General features: G+C 51.3%; 2 protein-coding genes and 1 long non-coding RNA gene across 8 annotated transcripts; 1 reads left to right on the top strand and 2 right to left on the bottom strand.

Annotated features, from left to right (window-relative positions):
* Positions 1-519: 519 nt before the first annotated feature.
* LOC139077336 (uncharacterized) lies at positions 520-4,324 on the top strand. Its single transcript, XR_011529757.1, has 2 exons — positions 520-789; positions 1,929-4,324. It is a non-coding gene; the product is annotated as an uncharacterized lncRNA (long non-coding RNA).
* CNPY3 (canopy FGF signaling regulator 3) lies at positions 856-8,517 on the bottom strand. 6 transcript variants are annotated; one of them, XR_011529756.1, is made up of 7 exons: positions 8,157-8,493; positions 4,628-4,751; positions 4,030-4,100; positions 3,843-3,939; positions 2,265-2,387; positions 1,910-2,137; positions 856-1,566 (listed from the first exon to the last, which is right to left on the bottom strand). XR_011529756.1 is itself a non-coding variant. In XM_070584642.1 (7 exons), exons 1-7 carry the CDS (start codon positions 8,332-8,334, stop codon positions 1,352-1,354), a joined length of 951 nt encoding a protein of 316 aa, XP_070440743.1. In that variant the 5' UTR covers positions 8,335-8,493; the 3' UTR covers positions 856-1,351. The 6 variants fall into 6 exon arrangements, 3 of the variants coding, with proteins under 3 accessions (XP_070440743.1, XP_070440742.1, XP_008514034.2); XR_011529755.1 differs by having other exon boundaries at positions 4,043-4,100; XR_011529754.1 differs by having other exon boundaries at positions 1,910-2,027; positions 4,043-4,100.
* Positions 8,518-10,498: 1,981 nt separating this feature from the next.
* Positions 10,499-18,592, bottom strand: PTCRA (pre T cell antigen receptor alpha). Its single transcript, XM_070584623.1, has 7 exons — positions 18,489-18,592; positions 16,188-16,252; positions 14,214-14,345; positions 13,742-13,774; positions 12,996-13,316; positions 11,831-11,875; positions 10,499-11,178 (listed from the first exon to the last, which is right to left on the bottom strand). Exons 2-7 carry the CDS (start codon positions 16,243-16,245, stop codon positions 10,640-10,642), a joined length of 1,128 nt encoding a protein of 375 aa, XP_070440724.1. The 5' UTR covers positions 16,246-16,252; positions 18,489-18,592; the 3' UTR covers positions 10,499-10,639.
* Between the last annotated feature and the right edge of the window lie 1,326 nt (positions 18,593-19,918).

The following is a 19,918-nucleotide window of genomic DNA, read 5'->3' as shown; positions in this document are numbered from 1 at the left end:
GCAGCTGCGGGGCAGTGGAAATACAATGGACTTGAGTCAAAACCAGAGTCTGAGTGCCAGGACTTCGGGCATGTCATTTGACGTTAGCCTCAGTTTCCTCTCCCACGAAGTGGGGCTAACAGCACCCACCCCACAAGTGTGTTGTAAGGTTAAAAGCACTGTGAATACATGCAGTTGTCACCATTGCTATTGACTGCCCTTATCTCTGCCCTCAGGACAGACTGGGCGGGGCCTGAGCCTCCCACCCCTTCTCCCCAGAGGCCGGTCTTCCCGTTCCTTCCCTGCTCCCAGGGAACATGCTGTAACCAGCTGTTGTTGGGGGACTGGGGTGTCCTCCCCTCTGGACTCCAGGCGCAACAGCTACGAAGAGCAGAGGGATCAGCTGTGGTCATCAGGGAACAAGGTTCAAGACCAACAGGCAAGGCCGGATGGAGGCGGGAGGGAGGGGTGAGGGGTGGGAGCAGGTGAGGTCGCCAGTAAACATTTTACACAACAAATGGCAAGGCCTTGAGGGAGAGAGGGGAGGCAGGAGGGAGGGAGGGAATGAGGGCAGCTGGGTGCCCAGGCACAAGTGAGGCCCCTCCCAGCCTGGGGAGCTCAAGGGGACCAAGGCCAGTGAAGGGCAGGGCCAGAGCACTGCGCCGGGCCTCACGCCATGCCCAGACCCACCCCTCATCCCAAAAGTACACAGGCCCTCCCTGCACACGCCGTTCCCCACAGTTGGAAGGTCCAGCCTCAAAAATGGGAGGAGGAGAACCACCTCCGCACCCTCAGCCCAGACACTAGAAGGTAAGCAGCAGGGAAGAGCAACAAGGAGCTCCAGGCCCTTCTGAGGAGCTGAAGGGGACTCAGAAATCGGAACAAAAAAGACCAAAAGGTTTTTACTCTGTGAGCCCTGGGGAGGGCCGGGCAGAGCACAAGGTGTCCACAGGAGGGGGTGAGCAGAGAGGAGGAGTTGGGGCCTGCAATCTTGCTTCCCTGTAGGGGAGGAGTGAGGGGAGGTGAAGGCCAGGTGTGACCTCTGCAGGGCTCCAGAAGGCTCCAGTCCTGGGGTCCAGCTCGACACCTGCCCCTCCTGCGTTCACACCAGCACCCCTGGCAGGCCTGAAATCGCACGGCCTGCCTGAAGCCTGGGTCAGGAGAGAAACGCTCAGCAGAGGGAAAAGGCCAGCGCGTGCTGATGGCAGCCCATCTGAGTTCTTCCCAGCTCGTGTCTGTCCCCGTGAGGAAGAGGGCACAGCTGAGGCAGGGAGGCCCCAAGGCCAGGAGAGCTGTCTCTGCCTGCTGGAGCCATGCCCCAGCTCTTCAGCTGCCCGGTCACGGCTCTTGGTACAGGGGCACTGGGTTAGGCTCAGAGCTCATCAGGGGGGCTGTGTGTGAGCGGGGATGCCTTCTGGATGCCCTCATCCTCCTCGGGGCTGGGGTCTCCCTCGAGGTCCCCCAGCTCCTTCCTCTGTTTGCTGCCACTGCCCGAAGCCTTGGTCCTGCTGCTCTTCTTCTTGGACTTCTTCCCTCCCAGGGCGGCTGTGTCCCCCTTCTTGCCAGACCACTGCTCTGCCAGGCAACCTGGGGTGAGGAAGTGAGAGACCCTTAACAGACTGGATTGCTGGGTGAGGAGCACTGATTAGGGGGCCACTGGAAGTGGCGGCTGAGGTCACCATCCCTACCTCCCGCCTCACTGCGGCCCAGGCCCCTCTGGGGCAGCCGAATTGTCGCAGGTTATTCTGTACCTGGTTTCAGTGCCTCTTCCCCCCACCCCGTCCCATCAAGCTCCCTGTGGGCAGAGATGCTATGATGACCCCTATTCCTTATTTCTTTTCCATCCTTTCCCTACCCACCTCCCCTGAGGGGGAGCAAGCAATAAAATCGAGGGCCGACCCACCCTGCCTTCTCCCTGCCTCAGACTCACTGGTGTCCTTGCCCTTCAGTACGTGGTTGGCGCAGAGGAACTGAGTGAGGTCCTCCTCCTGGTGGTTCCTGTACCAGTCCTCGATCACCTCCTCAAACTCTTCCACCAGCACGTCGCACTATTAATCACAACACCTGGCGTTGGCAAAGCCCCCACGCTGACTCGCTCCTGGCGGAGCTCCGCGGAGCCTCACGACCCACAGCAGGGGCTGTGATTCTCCTGAGGAAACTGAAGCCAGAGAGGCGAAGCACTTGACCAACGTCCCCCAACTCTTGGTGGGCTTCCACAGCTGCAGCCCCGATCCCCACCCAGCCCTGTGGGACACAGCAGCCTCTGAGAGCTACAAGGCCTGTACCTGCTTTTTGAGGTCGGCCACCTCTGCAGAGGTCTCGTTCCACAGCTCGTAGGGGATGTCCATCACCACCTTGACCCCTTTGTGTACGAGGTTGTGCAGCGTCTCAAAGGTCTCTGACATGCCCTGGAAGAAGCGACCAGACATGAGGCGCAGAGACACTGCCCTACCTCCCACCCTCCTCTCCTGGTGGTGCGGGGGGCCCAAGCACCCAGCTCTAAGTCAGGACCCTCGAGGGCTCTTCACACTTGACCTCACCTTCCTCTCCCCTTTTAGGCCTGCTTCCCATAACCCCTACAAACACACACACACACACCCCCTGTCCTGCCTCTCCACACCTCCTCCTTTCGAAAAGGTCTGCTCTTGCTCTCAGATCCTTTGAACGTACAGTTGTTTTCCAGGAAATAAGTTTGTCTTGGCTCTCTCCCCTCAAGGGGCTAGGCCCACTCCCTGTTTCGGGTTCTTTCTAGGGCTTGTGTCTTTCCTCGGTGGGAGGAGGGCACAGGTGAGGCGGGGAGGACTCTGTTCAGTAAAAAATATTTCTGTCAGCTAACCTAGGTATTCTCCCTAGAGACAACATAGCATCTACTTCCTCTATCTTTTCAGAGATAATGAACACAAATACAAGCAGAGATCCATACAAATATATCCCCCTCCGCCGCTTTCTATGTTAGCAGTAGTATGTTTCATGTACACTGTTCTGCGCCTTGCCTTTTGTACTCACTAGACCTGGGAGATAACTCTAGTTCAGTCTGTAAAGAGCTACCACATTCTGCTTTACCGTTGCAGAGCAGTCCACTGAATGGCCAGATCCATTTATTTAACCACCCCCTACTGGCCAATGGTTAGGTTGTTTCCAACTTTTTTGCTACAGAAAATAATGTTAAACACTTTTACATTAAGGCAAACATGGATATATTACCAAGTAGAGGACAAAATTCATACAAATTAGAAAAATAAAACCTAAGACTTCTGCTGCTTGAGACTATCCCTCTAGGGTTTGCAGGGGTTTCTGACTGATCTGCTTTGTTAGAAGGTACTTAGGTGCACCAATGTGGGAGACAACCGTCTTAAAATGTGCCAGGCCCTGAAGATGTAGAGACCAAGAAATATGGGCCTTGTTGTCAGCAGCTCATTCTCCAGGGAGAGAAGAGAAGCATTTATGCACATAGTAGGTGCCTTAAAGGTCACATAGGCAGCCTGAGGGAGGTCCAGGGCCCTGTGGGCCGAGAGGAAAGACAGGGCAATCTGTCTCTAAGCCTGGCCAGTTTGTATCTCCTGAGTTCTTCCTGCACAGTGCTTAGGCCTCCACGGGGACTGCCAGCCTGCAGCATTTCTGTCTCAGGCTGAGGCAGAACCCTGATGGGCAGGCCCAGGCCATTAGGAATGTGCCGACTGCCACGGAAAAGTCAGGCCACTCAGGAGGGGAGGAGTGCAAACAGCAATCAATGAAGCATGGGATGAGGCCAAGGAAGGAAGCTCCCAAGGCACTGATCTTCCAATGACACCCATATCAGCAGACACACTTAGATGCATGCAGGCCTGGCCCCAGCGGGGATGAAGGACAAGCACAAATCCAACCTTGGCAAAGCGGTTGCTGCCGGTCCTCTCCTTGTGCAGGCTGTAGTCCAGGAGCCTCTTGCAAATGGTCTCAGTGACTTCGATTAACCGCAAGTCCCTGCCGAGACAGCAGCACAAGAGGGACTGAGTTCCCCTCCTCGCCCCAGAGGATCAGCGGTCCGTCCCTCCAGCCCTGCTACCCCAGCACCTGCGCATCTCACCAACGGGAGGTCAGAGCTGGAAGGAAGATAGGTCATCTGGTCTGGGGGCTCTGAGATGCTGGAACACAGACCAGAGAGACAAAATTTTAACAGCTCTATGGGAAGGAATTTTTTCATAAAGCTAAAGGATTCGGTATTCAGATATTTTTTATAAAGCAAAATGAATTAAATTTTGATGTTAAAATATCACTTCATTTTGAAAGGATGATCATTGCTGATGGAGGTATTTGTTGGTTTATTTGTAATATTTATACCTGGCCAAATTAAAAGCTGGTAATCCTATGTTATTTGTATTTTTTAAAATTGCAAATCCAAGAGTCTGGGAATCACTGATGAGGTCCAAGAGTCTTGCTTTTACAGATGAGGAATCTGAAGCCCAGGGAGTTCAGGGATGTCTGAAGGGGTTAAGGGATTTCTACCCCCACACTATTAGCTGGGGGTAGAACTAGTGGGCTAACTTAGTTCTCAGTTAGAGCTGCCTCCCTTTGGTGGTTTTGCCTAGCTGGAAGGGAGAAGGGAACTCCAAGCCACTGAAGCTCTAAGGAACAAAGCAGGCCAGGCCAGTGGGTCCCCCCATTCACTCACGACTTGGTGTACTTGACTCCGGAGGCCTTCCGGTCCAGGATGCCATAGCCAGTGTCAATCACCTCCTTGGTCTTGCCAGTCTCCTCGAAGGCTGACTTCAGCTCCACGGCGACATATTTACACACTGGGGGAGGGAGACACAGCACAGCCTACTGAGTACATGTGAGTCTTCGACGGGAGCCAGCTCCCAGCAAAACAGACTCAAGTGGCCACCTCTCCCAGACTGCGTCAACGCTCTGGGCGGGGAAGGAGGTAGCACCAGACCACCAAATGGAGTCCACTGGGTGAAACCTGGCTCCAAGATCCACTGTCCCATGTCCACTCCTAGCCCTCATCCTACTCACGTCATTTCTCTCAGCTCCCAGCAATCATTTTTCTTTTAAAATTTTCAAACATAAAAAAGCTGAAAGAGTACCATGAATAAGTATATACCTTCTGCCCGTATTCAACAGCTGCTAATAATTTACCACAATCTCTCTCCAAGGCACAAAATAATGCGACAATAATCTACCTCAACAATATATACACTGTTTTTGCTAAGCCACTTTGAAAGTTGCAGACATCATGACCTTTCACCCCTAAATATGTCATCATGCATCTTGTGAGAACAAGGACCTTCTCCTACCTAAACACAAAATAATTATGATACTTGGAAAATGAACAATAATTCCAATATCATCTAATACTCGGTCCATATTCAGATTTCCCCAATTGTCCCCAAAACGTCCTTTACGACTGTTTTATTACTTGGTTTCATATGTTGTTCCAACACCAGCTCTCTATTCCTACCAAGTTAATTTGCTCCATTCCCTCCAGAGGCCTTGTTTCTGCTGTTTCTGAACATTTATTTTCTCATTTCCTCTTACGCTTCCTCTAACAGTTACTGAGCGACTCCTGTGTGTCAGGTACTGCCTGGGGACACAGAGATGAAAACAAGGTCCCTCCCTTCCAGACACTCAGTCTAATGGAGCAGAAAGAAGTATAAACAAATAATTGCCACTGCATAAGGATGCTACCACTGAAAGCGTGAAGTACCTGAGACCTCGGGAAAGTGCTTAAGGTCCTCTAGGGGCTGTGGGGCTCTTCTGCCCATTCTCCCAATCTCATCTTAAAAGCCTCCTCCCCCAGGAAGCCCTCTGGACTAATCCCACCTGCTCTTGATTTCACTCCTGGACTCTGCAGGATCCAGGCTCTCACTAAAGGCCTTCGGTCACCTCATGTGTCTCTCCAATTAGACTCCAAGGATACCCGAAATGAGTATCATGTACTGGAATTTTCCTGCCTTCTTCTAGGCTGGGACTGTGTATGTGTTGGATAGTTGATATATTGCTGAGAGAGACTGTGTTCGTGGGTGAACAGCTTCCAGTGCCTCTGAGTGGAATATGGTCTGCAGGCTAGATGCCATCAGCATCGTTACAACATTCAGTAGAGTTTGGTAGAAAATCAATTTACCACCAAAACAAATACATCCCCTGGAGGCTTGCTTGGTGAAATTCTGTAACATATACATTAATGGATGGCTTGGAGAACTTGGAACACAACAATTCCAAAATATAAGCTGGTGATCTCAGATCTGCAATGAATTGAGGGTGCCTCACCTCCCTGGCTCTCCATCCAAAACCGTCTGGGCTCCCCCCCACCCTTTTGTCCTGTACGCTGTACAAGCTCAGCATTTTTCTGGCTCCTTTGCCCCCTTCTCCCATGCCCTCAATATGTAGTGTTCCAAGCCTGGGGGGTTGGAACCTATCAACCCATCTCATACCCATCAACTACAACCTTGCTTCCCAACTCTTGCAAACCCTACCTCTTCAAGAGCCCCTCTGGGGATCCTACCCAGAACCAGACTTGGAGGAGACTCATGGCACAGACCCCAGACCCCCGTGGGCACCCACCCACTCTTTTTCAGGGCAGGTTCTCCTTCCTCTGTGCCAAGGTCTGTACCACTCAGGCTACTGAGCCAGGAGGCAGGCTTTGCGAGCCCGACATGGTCAGCATTTAATAACAAAGGTATAACAAGGATAAAGTGAATACATTAGTAAGAGGACCCTAGCGGTTTGAGTTTGCCAAGCCATCCTGTGACTGAAAAATCCCTTTTAAATTAATCTTTATCAATAACCTACAAAATGAGGTTGGACGAGACTGATCTCTAAGATCCTTACTGGTTCTATGCTTCTATGAGTGGATGCCTCCTAAGGAAAAGAAATGTGAGCTTCTTAGGTTATGAGAATAATAAGAGGAACACCAGGGGCTCTTTGGTACCAGAATGAAATAGAAAACGAAGAGAAGAGGAAGTGAAACCCCCAAAGGATATGGGTAAGGACCAGTGGAGGGGAGAAAGGAAAGCACCATAACCCGACTGTCTACTTGAGGAGTACAGGCAAAGGTGCAGGCTGGAACCCACGCTGGGAGCCCAAGCAGTCGGTCGCTCATCTCTAAAGCATCTCACCTTTAATCTCTTACAGGGAAGGATTATGTGTCCTAAACCTCCCCACCCCCACTTTCCAGCGCTCAGGGAACATCTGGCCTGCTGAGAGCTTTGAATTGGGATGAAATATATTTATCACCAACTTTCTGGGGGGCCTGGGGCTAGGAAGGTGGGAAGGAAGGAGTGGCTGTAAAGGGCTAAGGAGAAACCGAGGAATGGAGGGGAGGAAGGAGAGGCAGACCCTTCACAGTCCTGGATCATTGGTTTGTCTGCTGACACTCCCCTCAAAGTTCCACACCTCCACTCCTACATCTTTGGGATTTGCTCTTTCTCCATATTCCTAAAATCTCCCTCCCTCAGGCTCTATCCTTCTCCCACAGTGGCCCCTTAGACCTCAGACCCTCGTCCTTCCTCTACACACACCCACAGGCCCCTGTTTATGCATATTTACTCGAAAAACATCTACTGGGCACCTACCAGGCCCTGCGTGAATAAATATTTGAGATAAGGTCCCTGCCCTCAGGAGCCCACAGCTAGCGCGGGAGACAGCCACTTACACAAACGAGGTTGCAGTGAGGGCACAAAGGGGAGAGTCTCAGGGTCTCCTTCCCCCAAGACCAGTCACACGGATCGTTTCAGTTCCTCAAACGTTTCCTTCGCTTCTCAGCTTGCAGGACGCTGCCTCTGTGGTTTCCTGAGCGGGACCCTCTCTTTTCTCTTCTCTTCACCCGGCTAACTCCTAACCACCCTCTGGGCTTCTTGTACGAAGCCTTTCCGGACTTCCCTCTACACACAGCCTTTCTCCCATCTCTAGGATAGATGAGGTGCTCCTCACCTGGTCCCCAAAGCCCTGTACTTCCTCTATCACGGCATCTACTATCCTGGATAACTGCTTGTTTTTAACGATTTGTAAGCTCCAGATGCACCGAGACCTGCTCTCTCGCCCGCCCCTGGGTCCCCAGCGTCCGGCATGGTGCCAGGCACACAGTAGTTTCAATGAACGAAGAGACTCTCGCTCAGAAGCCCAGGACCTTCCATCCCCCTGACCCTTCTCCGCAAGCCCCGCCCGCCGGCAGATACTCCCCGCGGGCCCCGCCCCCTCACCTTCGCATTTGCTGGGCAGTCGAACCCAGTCGGTCTCCTCGGCCTGGGCCTGCCTCGGGCCCAGGTCCGGCGCGGGCAGCAGCAGCAGCAGCAGCAGCAGCAGCAGCAGCAGGGGGAGAAGCAGGACACAGCGGGGCCCAGGCCCGGGCCGGGGAGCGGGCTCAGCCAACGGCTCCATGGCCCAGCCGGACCCGACCCGAGCGGACCAGGCTGCGCTTCCTCCCGCGGCGCGCGCTGGGCAGCTTCCCGGAGCCGCTTCCGGGACTGCACACGTGCCTCGGCGTAACCGGGGCAACCGCGAGCCCCTCGCGCGCTCGCTCCGCGGCCCGCCCCCGGAGCCGACGGGGGCCCGCGGACGGCGCAGCCAATGGGCTTTTCGGGGCTTGTCCTTTAGCGAATGGGAGGCCGAGCTTTTTTCGGCCTCAGCCAATGAGAGGGCGGATGGTGTCCTCAGCGACCTATGGCAACATCTTTTCCCACCCCCTAACGGTGGCTCTGGGCGGGGCTGGAGGACCAGGACAAGAGGGAGGGAAGCAGCTGACAGGGCCTGAGTGGGACGTGGTCCTGCACGCTCGTCCTGGAAGATGTGCGAGAGGCCGTCTTCACTGTCTTCGCCTCCTTTCACGTCGTTTCCCTCCTGGAGTCATAATGCATCAAGCTCTTACTGAGCACCTGTTTTTTAATTTTATTATTATTACTTTTTTGGTTATTGTTATTGTTCTAACTACCAGTCACTCTAATAGGCACTGTCGGTGAGACCAGGACGACTCAAACAGTCCCCAGCCTTCAAACTTAGTGCCAGTAACCCTAGATTTTTCCCAGTGAGAACTAGAACAAACCACTTCCTCTCTGAGCCTCAGTGTCTGTCTGTATGATCACTTTGTGATCCTCCCAGCTGCTATTCGAGGTTTGCCTGTTGCTGGGAAGCTCAAATAGGTTAATGGAATAAAGCTTATGGAGCAGATTGTAAAAAGTTCACGCATTAATTTTCTTTTTACGTGTGTATTTTCTGTATGTGTGTAACCTCAGCCCTTTTTACTGCCCTATTATTTATTTCTGTGGATTCTGAGCTCCCAGAAGGCAGAGACTTGATTGACGTAGGCCCACAAGCCGTCCTGGGAAATAACATTAAGCCAGCCACAGGAGAGATTCAGAGTCTGGCACAGGGCAGGATTGGCGCAAGATGGGGAGGGGTGTTGAAGCTAAGGGAAGCCCTCTTGCAGAATGAGAAGACATTTACTGAGGTAAGAAGTAGTTTGGCGGGAGCCCTGGGCTTAGCATCTCAGCTGAGAGCTGGGAAGGGACAGTGGCTGGAGAAAGTCTGAGGAGATAGCTGGACATGCCCCCACCCCACCCCAGCCTACCTCCTCCCTCAGTCTGGTGTTGGGGAAGGAGCAGGCCCTATGGGACGGTGGACAGATTCACCCCCAGAAGTTGTGGGACACCCTCCCCTGACAAAAAATCCAAAAAAGGGGTAGGAGAATCTTCTTACAGGCTGGTGAGAGGCAAGCAGGGGAGGAGACAGTGAGAGTTGCCATGGAACAGCAGCTGAGAGGGCACAGAGGCTCAAGGAAGCTGGAGGTGTCATTGACACCACGTGTGTGGGGGGTGTTAAAGCATAGTTCCCCACTGACGCCTTGAGAGAAGGAAGACTAAAGGAGCACCATTGATGCGGCAGACTGTCCTATGCTGCCCAGGGGACATCTAGATTCACATGAAAACGCCCAGACGTTGGGGTGACTACTAGCGAGGAATCCCTGGGAAAGGTTGGATTTCTGGCCCGTGCTGAAGAACAGGGGACACACAGTGTACCCTCCAATGTGGGAGCCTCATATTTTATCGCTGCAAGAACTCTCTTTAGGAAGCAAAACAAAACAAAAACCTCCTTAGTGCCTGGCTCAGAGGTGATGCTCAATGAATATTTTTCAAATGAATAATGACCCTTAATGGATTAATAATGTGCAAGTTTGAAATTACCATCTATGGTCTTGGCACTGGACACGAACCCGTGACCCTGGGATCCTGGCCCTGTTCACTTCTGCTGAGTCTGTACAAGACTTCACAGAGGCCTAGCACCTCGCCTTCCTGGGTCTCGGGCGGGGCTCCTCGCCCTGACCTCTCACAGAGGTTGGGCCACATGAGGAGACAGAGAGGGGGCCTTGCCCCATGCCTGGCTGTGAGGAAAGGAGACAGAGGTGAGATAGGGTCCTCCCCAACCCCAACCCCACTCTGCAATTCCCAGGGTCTCACCCTCAGGAAGCCCTCTTCCTCAAGGGAGCCTTCCCAGATTTCTGCCTCCTTTAATTCTGCCAAATTCCCTCCTCCCAGGGCAGATTTGAATCAAAATATTGTTCATTTGTTTGTGTCATTTATGCTCTGCTTTAATTGTTCTCAGTTATCTGCACCCTAAACGTCCCAGTGCCTGAGTCCGTCAGCACCCTCAAGGATCTCCCAGTCTGACGGGAGAGACACAGCCTTTTCCCTCAGAAAGCCTTGGTCTGAGGGGGGAGACAGAGCCCAGCCCCCAGGATGCTCCTGTCCGCAGGAGGAGGCAGGTCACATACAAATGCTCCAAGGCTCGAGGCAGGAATACTGAGGGGGGTCCTGAGCCTCAGGCCCAAGCTTGGTTGGCAGAGACCATCCCCTCTTCCCAGACTGGGCTCCTGGGATCCGGACGCGGACGGAGGGTGGGAACCCCCCCGGCCGGCCCTGGGCTGCAGCGCCGGCGGGGTGGACGGGGTGAGCGCTCGGCCTGTGGTCCCCCCATCACTGCGGCGAAGCCAGTGGGCGGGGGCTGAGGGCTCTCCTACGGGCAGAGGCTGCGGAAGGAAAGGACGGTCCGCCCTCGGGGCCGCGGGGAGCTCGGGGGTCGCGGGGTCTCGCGGGCCAGGCGCCCGGGCCGGGTCCCCCCTCGCGGCGGGCAGGGCGCGGAGGCGGCTGCAGGTCAGGAGCACGTCAAACAGCAGCAGCTTGAAGAGCAGCAGCCGCAGCGCCCCGAGCCGCAGCGCCTGGCCCCGTGTCCCTGCGGGAGAGGGAAGGAGCGGGTTAGGGGCCTGGAGGCTGGCCCTGAGCCCCACGACAGGAGATTGTTCTATAGTGCAGAAGGGCCTTGCCCTCTGCCCTTGCCATCCCTCCTCCCTTTCACCGCCCCCCCCCCCCAAATCCAAGGAAAGTCCTACCTGGTGTCTAACCTCAGCTCTTACTGGTCATAATAACAAATACCTTCCTAGCCAGCCTTCATTTTATTTGATTCCCCAACAACCAGGGGGATGTAGGCCAGGCAGGAATTAACATCTGATGCAGAGAAGAATAACCAGCTCAAAATTCTCTATTTGGTCAGGAAGTAGAACCTGACTCATGACTCTGTCCAGCAGGTGGTGGGACTTGGGACAGTTTCCCAAGGCTCCCAAGAGACTCCCAAGGCTCTAACACTGAGACCATCCATCTGGGCTGCGCAAGGAGAGCTCCAAGGACCCTCTGTTAGCTCTCACCTGCACTTCTCAGCTGTGTGCAGGAATTAGGCTGGGGTCGCAGGATCTATTCCGGTCTCACCCACGGGAAGACAGGGGCCCAGGCTAGCCAGCGCCCCAACCCCACAAGGAACCCACCAACCCTGGGTGGGACCCACAGGCTAGAGCCCAACATGGTCTAAGGTCCTGGTCCCCAGTACTCACCCCTGAGAGGCTCCCGGAGGCAGATCCTGGCTGAGGAAGCCTCTCCTGCCAGCCAAGGAGAAGGGAGTGAGTCCTTTGGGATGAGCCGTGCCCTCCCCCGCGATGCTATGCCCTGGCCCTGGCACAGGGCAGCTCTTCATGGCATGTGGCTAAATGGACAAATGAACCAGCAGCAGAACCTGAGCCATTTGCTAAATGTCCTCGGAAGGGCCCAGCTCTCCCTCCCTCCTCGCTGGCCCCCGTTCTGTGCCCCGGGGAGGCTGAGGTGCCTCGGCACTTTTAGACAGGGAATCAGTTTTCTTAGCAGCCTTCTTTGGAAGCCATGGCATTTATTCAATAAATAGTCTCATTGCGAAGATGACAAAATTAACATAATCCAAAAAGAGGAAGAAAATCATCTGGTCAGTAATAATAACAGCTGGATTTGGACATGCTGCTCAACCTCTCTGTGCCCATAAAATGAGGAAAATAATATGACCTACTTCATAAATGTAAAGTGTTTACAACAGTGCCTGGCATTAAGTAAGTGATAGCAATTTATTATTTAATTATATTTGGCTCTAATAGGTAGGGTGTCATAAATAGGGTGATATATATAGATATAGATATTAACACTAGGTATAGGGCCAGCCTGGTGGCGCAGTGTGTTAAGTTCCACTTTGGTGGCCCAGGGTTCGCAGGTCTGGATCCTGGGTGCGGACCCACGCACCGTTTGTCAAGCTGTGCTGTGGCAGGTGTCCCACATAAAATAGAGGAAGATGGGCACGGATGTTAGCTCATGGCCAGTTTTCCTCAGCAACAAAAAAACAAAAACAAAAACAAAACACTAGGTATATAAAGAGAGATATTAACCCTCAGTGATAGGGTTAATACATATACCTCAGTATGTATGTATATCTCAACCCCAGGAGGGAGGAGTCATTATTACCTCTTGGAAGTCAAGCATCAGTCTGGATTTGAATGAGATATTACAGTTGCAAATCCCAGGACTCAGGGCCCTTAGGCCACCCTGCTCTGAGCCCAGGAATCACCTCACCTAGATGTCAGCACTTGGACACCCTTCATGCCCCCAGGCCTGGAGCCTGCCCTCCCTCCCACCATATCCTCATTCCAGGGTGTGTTCCAGGGCAGGGAGCATCCACAGGGGCCCAGGCTCGGTCCCCACCTGAGAGCTGTAGGGGCTGTGTGCTCCGGCTGTGGTCCCCAGCCCCAGGCCCAGTGTGGCAGACCAAGGTCTCCCAGGCTGCCAGTTCCTCAGAGGGCAGGGAGAGCTGGGCCAAGCTGGTCCAGGTGCCATCTTCTGCTAGGGAAGGGCCGTAGGTGAAGGCGTCCAGTTCACTGCCATTGCCAGCTGAGAACCAGATGGAGCTCTCAAGGCCAGGGGGTGCAGCATCGAGGACCAGGCAGACCACCAGTGTCTGCTGCTTCCCATCTACCAGCAGCGTGATTGGTGGGGCCAGGGAGGGGAAGGGGGTGCCACGCACACCTGCAAGAAAGCACACACTTGTTGGGGGCTACATCTGTCTGTGCCCTCCCAGGCCAGCATCTCACTGCAGACTTCTATCCTTGTGTCTGAGTTTCTATCCTTCCATCTATCCTTCTACTATCCATCTATTTATCCTTCTACCCTCTCATCCATCCCTCTCTCCTGGCATTTACCCATCTAACCACTCTTCCTTCCCTCCATCTTTTCATTCATCCTTCTATCTCCATCTTTCCTACATCTATTCTCTCTACCTTCCATCTATATGTCCATCCATCCATCCATCCTCCCAGACACCTATCTATCATATCTGAACCTTTCTGTGCCAGGCACTGAGGAAACACCATTAATTAAGATATTGTCCCTGCCTTTAAGGAACTCAGTCCCATGGGAAAGATAGCAGATGCATAAATAAATACTTATAATACCTTGTCGTGCCAGCCTCAGGAGAGTGGTTACATCTGGGGAGGAAGGGAAGGAAACAGGATCCGGAATGAAATCAAAAAGGGCTTCAAATTTATCTGTAAATTTTTGTTCCTTTAAAAAGTATATCTGATTCAAATATGGAATAATTTTAACCATTTGTTAATCTGAGTTGAGTATGCGTGTGTTGTATTATTCTTGAGTCTTTTCTATAAGTCTGCAGTATTTTTAATAGCTTTGTTTAGATGTAATTTACATGCCATATAATTCACCCATTTAAAGTGTATGTCTGTATTATTTCATAATTTAAAAAAAGAAAAATAAGTCATCTCTGTCCTATATTTTCCAGAATAGTCCTGATTTTACACAAACTTATTCTTTTCAGTAAAGATGACTCATTTAATATATAACAAAATGTTATTTTTGAAAGGTTGGGTATCTTGTCATATCAATAAAATCTCAAAGGTTAAAACCTACAAACGGGGCTGGCCCAGTGGCCAGCAGTTAAGTTCGCACGTTCCGCTTCGGCAGCCCAGGGTTCGCTGGTTCGGATCCCGGGTTCAGACTTGGCACTGCTTGGCATGCCATTCTTTGGCAGGCGTCCCACATCTAAAGTAGAGGAAGATGGGTACAGACGTTAGCTGAAGGCCAGTCTTCCTCAGTAAAAAAGAGGAGGATTGGCAGCAGAGGTTAGCTCAGGGCTAATCTTCCTCAAAAAACAAATACAAAAAACCAAACAAAAACACAAAAAACAAACAAACCTACAAACAAATTCACACCATGAGTTAAGCACAGCCAGGCTAAGGAAATGCCCCAGGGTGTGGGAAGGGTGCCAGAGAATCTCATGGGGAGATAGGACAGGAGGCTGCTCAGGAAGGAGTTCTTGAAGGTCAAATAATTGACCAGAAGCACATGGATGGTAACTCAGGATTTGAACTCGGGTCTCTGTGACCCCAAATCCCACAGACCACCCCACCCTTGGAAGGATAACTAAGATTTTGCTATGTGACACAGTGGCCCAAGCCTGGGACAGGCCTCAGACAGAGTTGGGTTGATTACTGACTCCTCCATTTATTTATTTATTTAAATTTTAAAAATTTTATTATTTTTACTTATTTATTTATTTATTTATTTTGAGGAAGATTGGCCCTGAGCTAACATCTGCTGCCAATCCTCCTCTTTTTGCTGAGGGAGACTGGGCCTGAGCTAACATCCATGCCCATCTTCCTCTACTTTATGTGTGGGATGCCATGGCTTGCCAAGCGGTGCCACGTCCGCCCCCAGGGTCCCAACTGGGGAACCCCAGGCCACTGAAGCGGAACATGCGCACTTAACCGCTGCGCCACCAGGCCAGCCCCCTAACTCCTCCATTGAATTTACTGAGTCTCAATTGTCCCAGCAATACAACGAGGTTAATAATACCAGCCCAATAGAATTTTGTTGTAAAGACCATGAATGTAAAATGCCTTAGCAGATAGTTATTAGTATTATTATCGATACTAATATTAATAAGGTATCACAAACAAAGGGAGTAGGGAAGGCTGGGAGTTAACTCCAGGACCCTCAACCTCCTGAGCCTTTTCAGTCGTACAGATAGAGACACTCTCCAAGTCGAGCTCAGCCTCCACCTCCTCCAGGAAGCCTCTCAGTATTGCTCCTTCTCACCCTGGCTGCTTCCTTCCCAGAGCTCGGGCCTCCTGCCATGGGCTCTCCCTGCTCCACACGGGTATGGTTTGTCTCCCTAGCGAGGGAGAGCCTGTGTCATACTGGGGCTAGCTTCAGATCAAGAAAACACCCTGACTCAAAGGTCAAGGACCTTTCCCCCTGACACAGGCAAACAGGCACCTGCTTCTAACTGAAGCTGGAATTCTCAAAATTTGAGTCATTTGGCTCCAACCTTGTTCTGTGGAGGACTGGGGGTAAATACCCCGGGGAAGTCACCGAGGCCTTGGGACATCTCCTGAGAGCCCACTGATAAGGGGGAGCTGGGAGTGAACCTGAGACACTCTGAGCCCTGTTGGAATAAGGCACCCTGAGGGCAGGAGGCCAGGCCAGGAAGGACAGGAGAGGGCCTCACAATGCTCATGTCCCATCACCCATATCGCATAACACAGCCCGGCTACACCCTCCCTCCAAGCTTCCCCCCCACCCCAGCAGTGCACGCCCATCCAGCTTGCTCTTGTTTCCCTATACCTCCAAGAGGTGACCGCCCTCCACCACCGCTGTGGACTCCAGGGGAGCAGGATCTGGGGCCTGGAGCGAGGTAGCTGGGAGGTGGAGTACACTAGGGAAGGCAGTGATGGGCTTCTGTGGAGACCGTCCCCGCAGGCCCCCGTGGCTCTGTCCTGCTTCCCTGCATCCCACCCACCCCCAGGGAGGCTCAGAGCCACGCAGTGGGCTTGAGTAGACTAACGGACGGGGCACAGAGAGGCATGCCGGGAGGGGGCTCACCGGTGGGCAGGGCTGGACACCCGAGGGCCAGGAGAAGCAGCAGCCAAGTCCGGGCCATGGCGCACCTGAGAGGAGGCAGGACCCAGCTGCAGACCTGAGGCGTGGGCTGGGGGAGGAGGTGCCCACAAGACCGCCTCCCAGGCCGCAGGCCCAGCTGCACCTCAGCTGCTCCACCACGGAGCCGTTTACCCCGGTGAGCCCCTCCCACCCCCAACCTGGCCCCTAAACCCAATCCTCTCTCATGGTACCAGGGGGGCTCAGGGTGCCACTCCCACACCAGGAGGTGGATGCCAAACTCCCTCCCGTCTGAAGAGCCCTTCACAGTCCGCAAAGGCTTTTCCCAGTCACTGGTCCTGCTAGAGGGCAACTGTCCTCTCCGGGAAACAGAGCACCAGGCTGAATGGCAGGGGCTTAACCTGCGCACTCCACTCCGTCCACCCAACCACTGCAGTTCCATCCCACGGGGGAAGCAACTGAGGCTCAGAGAGATCAAGTGACCTGCCCGAGGCCACACGACAGGAAAGTGGCAGAGCCAGTGGCTTGATCTCTTCCCTATGGCTTGCCTTACTACAGCCCAAAAGATGCCCAATAACTTACTTCCATGTTGTTAGAACCCCCGCCCCCGACACACATTTTGATAGAATTTACTTTTTCAGAGCTGTTTCAAGTTTGCAGCAAAATTGGGGGGAAGGTACAGAGATTTCCCATATATTCCTTATCCCCTCACATCAAACCTTTTTTTTTTTTTAAAGATTTTATTTTTTCCTTTTTCTCCCCAAAGCCCCCCAGTACATAGTTGTATATTCTTCGTTGTGGGTCCTTCTAGTTGTGGCATGTGGGACGCTGCCTCAGCGTGGTTTGATGAGCAGTGCCATGTCCTCACCCAGGATTTGAACCAAAAAAACACTGGGCCGCCTGCAGCGGAGCACGCGAACTTAACCACTCGGCCACGGGGCCAGCCCCTAAACCTGTGTTTAAAAATAAATATTTTAGGGCCGGCCCCATGGCCGAGTGGTTAAGTTTGCACGCTGTGCTTGGGCGGCCCCGGGTTTCGCAGGTTTGAATCCTGGTCGCAGACATGGCACCGCTCATCAGGCTACGCTGAGGCGGCATCCCACATCCCACAACTAGAAGGACCCACAACTAAAAATATATACAACTATGGGATTTGGGGAGGAAAAGCAGGAAAAAAAAAAAAAAAAGAAGATTGACAACAGTTGTTAGCTCAGGTGCCAATCTTTAAAAAATAAATAAATAAAAATAAATATTTTATAAATGCCATTTTCAGTGACTCCATTAAATTTTAGCTAGAGCAGTCATTTTGACTCTGGAACTTCACACCGAGGCATATACCCCAATGAAATAATAAGAGATTCAGTCATTATAAGACAAAGATTTATGCACAAAAATGTTCTTGGAAGTATTATATTTTAAAAAGAAAGAGAAATTGAGCCAACAACCTAATTGTTCAATGCTAGGGGGAGGGTTGAATGAATTAATGTTTGGTGTATTTTTATTAGTGACTATTACACAGCAGCTTTTAAAATCCTGTTTTCAAAGAATGTTTAATCACCTGGGATGTAAAAAAGAGTTTGAAGTGTGGACTGTGAAGTCAGAACACCTGGCTTTCAATCCTGACCACATCACTCAGGAGTCGTGTGACTCCCACCAACTTCTTCCCTAAGCCTCAATGTCCTCGTCTGTACAGAGGGGATGGTCATAGTTCAAAGGTGTCCTGTGAGAGTTAAACGAGATAATCCATGAAGAGGCCTTAGCACGTTCCGTAGGAAGAAGTCAATAAATGTTCTCTCTCTCGGCATGCGTGTGTACACATAGTCACACACAACTCAAAGTCGCATGTTTGTAAACTAAACAGGATGCCAGTGTAAGCAGAGAATATAGACCCAATTTTGTATACGAAATAAGTAACTATCCCCAGAAGAAAGCAGACCAAACGCTAGCAACGGTTATCTCGGCATGTTAGCATTTTGGATAGTTTTTATTTTCATCTTTATAATTGTTTATTTCTCAAATTTTCTACAATGAACCTGTATTATTTTAAAAATTAGAAAAACGAACATTATTAAAAAGTAAAACTATAGATGTACTATAGTTTATTTAGCCATTCTTTTATTGTTAGACATTTGGGTTTTCCAGTTTAGGGCAACGGATATCTTTGTTTATAAAGTATTTTCCAAATTCATACTTATGTCCTTAAAATTATTAAGACCTCTGTGACTTTTTAGGGTTTTTTTCTTAAAGATTTTATTTTTCCTTTTTCTCCCCAAAGCCCTCTGGTACCTGGTTGTATATTTTAGTTGTGGGTCCTTCTAGTTGTGGCGTGTGGGACGCCGCCTCAAAATGGCCTGATGAGCGGTGCCATGTCAGCGCCCAGGATCCCGAACCAGCAAAACCCTGGGCAGCTGAAGCAGAGCGTGTGACCTTAACCAGTTGGCCACGGGGCTGGCCGCCTCTGTGACGTTTTTGCTTTTTGTTTTCTGTTTAACTTAAAAAAAAAAAAACTGAGGGGCCTGCCCGGTGGCGCAGCAGTTAAGTGCACATGTTCCACTTGGGTGGCCCGGGGTTCGTCAGTTCGGATCCCGGGTGCGGACATGGCACTGCTTGGCAAGCCATGCTGTGGTAGGCGTCCCACATATAAAGTAGAGGAAGATGGGTATGGATGTTAGCTCAGGGCCAGTCTTCCTTAGCAAAAAGAGGAGGATTGGTGGCAGATGTTAGCTCAGGGCTAATCTTCCTCAAAAAAACCCAAAAAACAAAAAACAAAACTGAATTGTGGTAAAATACACAAAACATAAAATTTACCATCTTAACCACTTTTAAGTGCACAATTCAATGGTATTAAGTACATTCACATTGTTGTACAACCGTCACCATCATCCATCTCTACAATCCTTTTCATTTTGCAAAACTGAAACCCTGTACCCACTAAACACTAACGCTCCCTTCCCTCTCCCCTCAGACCCTGGCAACCACCATTCTATTTTCTGTTTCTATGAGTTTGACTGCCTCATTAAAGTGGAATTATACAGTATTTGTCTTTTTGCGCCTAGCTTATTCCACTGAGCATGATGTCCTCAAGGTTTATCACCCATGTTGTAGCACGTGTCAGAATTCCCTTCCTTTTTAAAGGCTGAATAATATCCCTTAATATGTATATACCATATTTTTCTTCTTATGCATTCATCTCTCAATAGACATCTCTCAATGGCTGCTTCCGCATTTCAGCTATTGTGAATATGCTGTTATGAAATTGGGTTTACAAATACCTCTTCAGGATCCTCCTTCCCAGGGGCTGGCCCCAAGGCCTGGCGGCTGAGTTTGGCACACTCCTCTTCAGCGTTCCAGGTTTGGTTCCCTGTGTGGACCTACACCACTCACAGGCCACACTATGGCAGGTGACCCACATGCAAAATAGAGGAAGATTGGAACAGATGTTAGCTCAGGAGGAATCTTCCTCAGAAAAGAAAAAAAGATCCTCCTTTCCATTCTTTTCTGTGTATACCCAGAAGTGGAATTGCCAGATTATATGGTAATTCTATTTTTAATTTTGGGGGGAACCACCATACTGTTTTCCACAGTGGCTGCACTAATTTACGTTTCCACCAACAGTGCATCAGGGGCCGGCCCAGTGGCACAATGGTTAAGTTCACACATTCGGATTCCTCGGCCTGGGGTTCACCAGTTCGGATCCCGGGTGAGGACATGGCCCT

Source organism: Equus przewalskii, chromosome 19, assembly GCF_037783145.1.
Source record: "Equus przewalskii isolate Varuska chromosome 19, EquPr2, whole genome shotgun sequence".
Taxonomy (NCBI): domain Eukaryota; kingdom Metazoa; phylum Chordata; class Mammalia; order Perissodactyla; family Equidae; genus Equus; species Equus przewalskii.
This window is presented reverse-complemented; position numbering and strand designations above follow the sequence as displayed.

Coding starts and splice junctions, on each gene's coding strand:
- CNPY3 (XM_070584642.1), bottom strand. CDS start 8,334: ATGGAGCCGTTGGCTGAGCCCGCTCCCCGGCCCGGGCCTGGGCCCCGC. Junction 4,752..8,156: donor ACTGCCCAGCAAATGCGAAG/GTGAGGGGGCGG, acceptor TCCCTCCCCCAG/TGTGTAAATATGTCGCCGTG. Junction 2,028..2,264: donor TGGCCGACCTCAAAAAGCAG/GTACAGGCCTTG, acceptor TGTGATTAATAG/TGCGACGTGCTGGTGGAAGA.
- PTCRA (XM_070584623.1), bottom strand. CDS start 16,245: ATGGCCCGGACTTGGCTGCTGCTTCTCCTGGCCCTCGGGTGTCCAGCC. Junction 14,346..16,187: donor GTGTCCAGCCCTGCCCACCG/GTGAGCCCCCTC, acceptor CCTCTACTTTAG/ATGTGGGACGCCTGCCAAAG. Junction 11,876..12,995: donor ACAGCCCCTACAGCTCTCAG/GTGGGGACCGAG, acceptor CTTGGCTGGCAG/GAGAGGCTTCCTCAGCCAGG.